This window comes from Micromys minutus, assembly GCF_963924665.1.
Source record: "Micromys minutus genome assembly, chromosome: 8".
Taxonomy (NCBI): Eukaryota; Metazoa; Chordata; class Mammalia; order Rodentia; family Muridae; genus Micromys; species Micromys minutus.
This window is the reverse complement of record NC_137977.1, coordinates 52,698,719-52,705,828: the sequence shown is the minus strand read 5'-3', so window position 1 is coordinate 52,705,828 and position 7,110 is coordinate 52,698,719. Positions and strand designations below refer to the sequence as shown.

The following is a 7,110-nucleotide window of genomic DNA, read 5'->3' as shown; positions in this document are numbered from 1 at the left end:
TCTAATTAGAACCGAACAACTACTAGGCAGTTTTCTGTTTGTGATGTTGGGGAAGGAATAGGATCCTGAACATTCTAGGTAAATTAGCTTCCACTAAGCTGCAACCTCAGTTCCTACCACACAACAGTCTAAACAGAAGAAAACTACTGTAAAGAATAATTAAGTGAGGCTGGAGAGATGGTTGAGTGGGTAAGAGCACTGGCTGCTCTTCCAGAGGTCCTGAGTTCAATTCCCAGCAACCACGTGGTGGTTCACAACCATCTGTAATGGGATCTGATTACTCCTGGTGTGCAATGTGTGTGTGTGTGTGTGTGTGTGTGTGTGTGTGTGTGTGTAAAAGAATAAGTACAGTGGATTGGAGTAGCAATGATTTACTAGTGAAAAGTTTAGAGAACTCAAAGTGATGGGATAAATGGAGGAGGAAGGTACAGTTAGGAAGCGAGCTCCTCCTTCCCTCCCTTCTAGCTTCAGCAAGTCTGCAATCAGGGCCCCTCTGGGGAAGGCATTGCCTCTGGTTCACTGAATGGAGGATAAGTCCCCGTGGTACTGCATTGGGAAAACATGCTGAAAACCTCATGCAGCCAGTGCAGGATCTTGGTGGCCTAAGGAGACAGCAGTTCAGCAAGCATACGGCTCACATGTGCAGCCTTGGTACCCAAAGCCAGCCTCAAAATATTTCATTGAGAATATTTTAAAAACAAAACAAACCCAAGCAAAACTGCTCAGCAGTTTATTCTCTCAGCAATGTAGAAGCCAGCAACCACAATCAGGGTTAGCAGGCTCTGCTTCCTCCAAAGGTTCAGCATGGAACCTGACCTTGTTTCTTCTACTTTCTGGGGCTCCAAGTGTTCCTGTGGTTCTTGGACCTACTTCCCTGTCTTCACATGGCCTTTTCTCATCTCTCTCTCCATCCCCATAATCTAAGATGATCTCATCTTAAATCACTTACTTTAATTCCCTCTGTAAAACCCATTTTTTTTCCTCCATGGAAGGCCACATTCACAGGTTCTAGGAAGGCATACTTAGAAAGTCCACCATTCCACTCTCCAGAGCTTGTTGCCAGTCAGTCATCTAAGCTGGAAACTGCTCATGGGAAAAGTCGCACTGAATATATCCTGCTGCAAAATCTCCCAAGGAATAGGGCACTGGGAAGGTATTGGGTGGTGGAGACTGTTGGCTACTGCAGAGTAAGGCTACCCTTAAGAGGGGCAAATGAGCCCAGAAACTGATTTTACACCAGCAGTGTCTCACCACTGCCCATTCTTGACAAAATTTTAAAAGGTATCAGCAGGCAAAGGGTCCAGAACATTCTTATAGAAAGGGCTTTTAAAAAGAGAAAACATACCAGGCAAAGTAGCAAAAGACTTTATAATCCCAGCACTCAGAAGGCAGACATAGGAGGATCTGAGTTGAAGCCAGACCGGTTTACATAGTAAGTTCCAAGCCAGCCAGCACTTCATGTGCCGCAGCACAGACCTGTGTCAATAAGTACATGAATAGAATGAAGAAAAAAGATTTTGGAGCTTAAAGTAAATAAATAAAGACAGGTAGCTCATTCAGATGTTAGGCCAAATGAATGAATGATAATTCATTTGAGAGACTGCAACATATTTCTATAGTTGATCTAGGGAGTTATTCAATGATACTTTCAATGGCATTTTGGGATAGAGTCTCATGTGGCTTAAGCTTGCCTTGAATTTCTAATCCTCATGCCTGGGTGCTGGGGGTATAGTATGGGGGCTCTAACCTAACTGATTTATTTTTGTTTGCTTGTTTATATTAAAAAAACCAACAAGATACACTTTATGTGTATAAATGTTCTGCCTGTGTGTATGTGTGCTGGACATATGGCTTGTATATGCACCAAGTGTGTGCCTGGTGCCTGCGGAGACTAGAAGAGACCATCAGACTCCTGGGACTGGAATTATGGATGGTTGTGAGCAGACACGCCAGTCTTCTGAAACTGTACCCAGTGCTTTGAACCGACAAGTCAGCCTAAATTGAGAGGAAAGAAAGAGAAAAAGAAAGAGGGAGCTGGGGTTATAGCTAAGTAAGTGTTTGCTTAGCATACATAAGGCCCTGAGTTCATTTTACCAGTGGAAGCCATATAGCTTGGAAGTTGGGCTGGTCTTTGAGACCTTTTCAACATAAAACCAACCCCAACTTGAACCAACCAAACCAAAGAATGTTCCTTGATGACGCAAACATTCTACTTGTGCTTTCTTTCCGACACACAGCAGCCACTAGCCCCAGGAGACTACTGAGCAAGTAAGCAGACAGACACTGAGAAAAGGAATTGCTGTATTTAGGGATTTTGCTCTTTTCTCTGAATTCCCAATTCCAGAACCGAGTTAACTGTAGATAAAAATTTAAATTCAACATTGAACAACATAGTTCATGCTTTTCCACCCCTTCACAGTTCTTCACTTGGTCTTGGTCAAAAGGTCCAGAAGCATATTTCACATCTCTTAAGATTATCAGATGGTAAGATTTTTAAGCACATAGGTTCACCAACATTGATTCCGGAGCCAGGCGCTCGTTTCGTAAGAAAGGGGCTTACAAGTGCTTTGAGACAGACAACACTAACTTTGGAGTGAGTTATATTCTAAACTAAACAAGACATATTCTCCTAAATGCCTTCCCTTATTTGTATGGCACAAAACTTGTTGAGAATGATATCACCCTAATGCATTTCAAAACTGAACACAAGCTATTGACTAACCTATATGGTATCTAAATAGAACTTTAGATACTGCAGTTTAAGGAAAAAAAAAACCTTGAGGACTAAGAAGAAAAAGAGAACTGGAACAGCGAGGAAGGCGAGGAAGACTTTCTAGGGACTTTCTCACCTCCTGGGCTAAATAGACTGTTCAATGTAGTAGCTACAGGGTGGCGCCCGGCCCCGCCCCTCCCACCTGGGCAGTCTCTGGACCACGCCCCCTGCCCCGCCCCGCTTCCTCCACGACGTCCGACCCACGCGGCGCCCCGGCGGCGCGCTGACGTCCGACGCTCCAGGTACTTTCCCCAAGGCCGGCTTGGCTCAACGTGGGGGCGGGGCGGGGCGCGGAGCGCGCATGCGCCACAGGGCCAGCGCTCTCCCCGGATAGAGCGGGGCCCGAGCCTGTCCGCTGTGGTGGTTCCGCTCGCGCTCCCCTGCCGCCATGTCGGCTACCATCGAGCGGGAGTTCGAGGAACTGGATGCCCAGTGTCGCTGGCAGCCGTTATACTTGGTGAGTCTCAGGCCCGCGCGACTTCCCAGTCTTCCGAGGATCCGAGCTCGCGCCTGCCGGCTCCGTGTCACCTCCCCCGCCTCCCGCTCGGGCGGAAGTGGCGAGCGCGGGCCGCGTCAGGGGCGCGCCTGCGCGGTCAGTCCTCCCCACTGTGAGGCTTTTGACGGGAAGCTCGCTGGTGGCTGTAGGCTGTTGGTTCTGAAGGCGGCGCCACAGCGGCGCCTACTGGCTGCCCGGCCGGCCCTGGCGTGTGGTGCGCTGGGTGGAGGGTCGAGGGGCACCCGGCGCAGGATGGGACGGCCTCTCGCTTCCTCGCTGACCGCGTTCTTGTCGGTCGATGTTCGGTGGCGGAGCGCGCTGGTAGCGGAAGCAGCGAAAAGGGCGAGGGAGCCCTCTGATCAGGGCCAGCGAAGGCGAAGCGGGGTCCCGGGGGCCTGTGGCGATAGCAGAGTCGGAGCTGAAGCGGCGACGAGAGCTCCCGAGGGATCGGGGATCGCCAGTTTTTTTCATTGGTTACTTTCTCTGGGAGAGCGGGTTCTCTTCTGCTAGAGCTTCCCGGAACAACAGAGGCTTTGGTTGTATTATCATTGATTAAAGTAGCGTCCTCTTTAGAATTTCCTTTGCTTAGGCATACTTTATAGATATATGTATAGTACACCACAGATCTTTATTTGAGCTTTGCAGTTGGGCGCATTTCCCAAATGAGTGCACCGGTCGTAGTAGCACTCAAAGTAATCAACAATTCTTTCGGTCCAAAAGAGACCACATGTCTATATGCCACCGCTGTGCTCAGTCACCAGAGACTAACCTTACCTATTCAGCTCATACTAAAGTAATCTTTACTATAAACGCTTGTGACTTTTCAACAGCGTGCGGGCTACCTTTTAATCCAGGCAAAACTTTCTACCCTTAAAAAATGATTCATTGCTAATCATTAACGTCTACCCAAGATCAAATTTAGTGATTGGTGAATTGTTGAATATGTCTCCTTATGTTTTGGCTCATTCCTACAGTAAAGAAAGAAGCTAGAAAGCTTTCTTTTAGCTCTGGATGATTCTAAGTTTTCACCATTCTATTTAATTAGATGACAGTAAAATTTCGTTTTGTTTAGGACTTATTTCTTCCACCCTCCTTTCAGATAAGGTCTCTGGCTTGGAACTTGCTTTCTAGACCTGCCTGACATTGAACTTACAAATCACCCCCTCCACTTCTGCCTCGAGTGCTGGGATTAAAGGTGTGTTCCACTATGTTTGGCTAGAACAGGCTTTCTTAAGCACATTAGTTAGGAATATATTAAATACCCTGATGTGCCAGGTTCAGCATACATTAGAATAAGGCACTAATTTTATCATCATCATCATTACAGGGGGGCAGGGAGTCCCCTTTGCTTTGTGTGGCAATCAGAGGACAACTTTCAGAATTTGGTTCTATACTATGTGTGTCCTGGAGATCATGTAGAGTCTGTGTCACGCTATATATTGTTTTGTAACAGAGTCTCATTGTAGAAAATCTTAAATGTACGTTCTAGTGGATTTGTGTGTGTGAACTTTAGCAGAGACTGCTGTCTCAAAAGTGCAGACGACAAAAGGAGTACTGAGTCAACAAAGAACATTGCTGGGTGGTGCATGCCTTTAATCCCAAAGTTTAAGAGGCAGACGGAAGTCTGTGAAGTGATTTTATTTTTGTTTTTGAGACATGGTCTCCTTATGTAGTAGGCTTGACTGACCTTGAATTCAGATTGTCCTGCCTCAAGTACTGGGACTAAAGTCATGCACCACCAAGTCCAGCACAGACCTGAGTAAAAGCTAGTCTGATCTACATAGTTCCAGGCCAGCCAGGGTTACATAGTAAAACCAAGTATGTATATGTGTATATGTATATACACATAGACATACATGCAAACATACATACATATATATACATACACATATATGTATATATAAAGATGGAGGGGAACTGCAGAGATGGCTCTTGGTTTTTCCAAGAAAGATGGGCTTGTTTTTCCAGGTTGATTCCTAGCACCCACAAGCAGCTCACAACTGTTTCTAGCTCTTGTTCCTAGGAATCTGAAGCCCTCCTCTGGCCTTCAGGGACACCAGTTATACACATGGTTCCTCTGCAGGCAAAATGCCATACACTCAGAATTAAGGGGGAGCGGGGGGAGTGTGAGTAAATGATAATAATAATTACTATTATTTAAAACACAAGAGTTAATACTACATCTTTATTTAGCCTAACTTATTTTCTGAGACCAGGTCTTTCTTAATATCACAGACTGGTCTATAATTTACTATTAGGCTTGGATTTGTGACAGTCCTTTTGCCTTAGTCCCCCAATTGCTGGGATTATAGATAAGAGCCACCACATGTAGTTTAACTGGGTACATACATGTATCTCTTCAAGAAGTCAGCGAAAGTAGTTATCCCATTTAACAGGAAAAGAAAGCCACTGCGTGGTGGCTCAGCCTGTAACCTATCAATTAGGAGGCTGAGGCAGGATTGTTGTGAGTTTAAGACTAGCCAGCAGCTGGGCTTTGGTGGTCTAAGCCTTTAATTCCATCAGAGGCAGGTTGATCTCTCAGTGATATCTTAAGCCAGCCTAGCCTACATAGTGAGTTCTAGGCCACCCAGGACTAAGGAGTAAGATCTTTCCTTGAAACAAAAAAATGTCTAAAAACAAAAGCCTGTCACAGTGGCATTTTTTTTTTTTTTTTTTTTTTTTTTTTGTTTTTTAATCCTAGCACTTGGGAAGTGGTTCCAGAAAGTATCTGGAGTTGAAGGTCATCTCCAGCTACCTGTGGAGTTTCTCATCAGCCTGGGGTAATTGAGACCCTGTCCAAAAAAAAAAAAAAAAAAAAAACAGAAAAAAAAACTTGTTGGCAAGGTTGCTCTGTGGGTTAACAGTTGCCCAGCCTGAAAACGAGTTTAGTCCTCTGATTCACAAGGAAGGAGAGAACCACCTTTCTTTTATAAATCGTTCTTTGACCTCTATATACCTGCCTTTTGTGTGCACCCACAATAGCAAAGTTAAATAAAATGTAATTTTAAATAGTTGGAAGTTCCGGGAGATGGCTTATTCAGTGTTGTGAAAGCACGAAGACCTGTATTTAGATCTTACCTGTTTCCAATAAAAAGCCAGGTGTGTAGCTCTAATCTCTGTGCTGGGTAGGTGAAGACATGCAGATCTCTGGAGCTCACTGGCCAGCCAACCTAGGTGAAGGGGTGAGCTCTAGGTTTAATGAGAGACCCAGTCTCAGAAGATACGGGTTTGGGGGGCTGGAGAGATGGCTTATGGGTTAAGAGCACTTAATACTCTTGCAGAGGACCCTAGTTCCATTCCCAGTGTCCACATCAAGTAGCTCAGAACTGCCTGTAATTTCAGTGCCAGGGGATCTGACATCTTCTGTTCTCTATGGGAAATTCGATCTTTTGCACAAACATGTGTTAACACAATTAAGAATAAAGATAACATCTTTAAAAAAAAGGTATACGGCTATCAATGGCAAGATGATTTAGAGCATTTGTCACTTACCAGGCCTGACAGTTTGTTTGATCCTTGGTATCCACATGATAGAAGAAGATAACTGGTTCTTGCATGTTGTCAGAAAAAATAAATACAGGAAAAAATACACTTGTATTTACTGAAGATTTCTTTTTCAGGAACTCCATAGACAAGTGCCCAAGATCTTTAAGCAAAATAGTAATTCTGTGCTGGCACTTTCTTTTCCAATTTCAAGAGCATTAAAACCATGCTATGCACATTGGTGTTACATTAAAAGCAAGTCAGGAGCCACTGAAGCTAATAATGGAAAGCAAGTCAGGAAGAGTTTGGACTTAATGCTTTCTTAGTGTCCTGGAGCATCCATTTCCCCATTCCACAG

The 7,110-nt window shown here is 44.8% G+C and overlaps 1 protein-coding gene across 4 annotated transcripts in view; it reads left to right on the top strand.

Annotated features, from left to right (window-relative positions):
• Nucleotides 1-2,414: 2,414 nt before the first annotated feature.
• Nucleotides 2,415-7,110, top strand: part of PTPN2 (protein tyrosine phosphatase non-receptor type 2) — a 60,834-nt gene continuing 56,138 nt past the window's right edge. For all 4 annotated transcript variants that reach the window (XM_080920407.1, XM_080920405.1, XM_080920406.1 and 1 more), the window contains exon 1: nt 2,415-3,230. In XM_080920407.1, the coding sequence (XP_080776533.1) occupies nt 3,162-3,230 (69 nt within the window). In that variant the 5' untranslated portion in view covers nt 2,415-3,161. The remainder of the gene's footprint in view (nt 3,231-7,110) is intronic.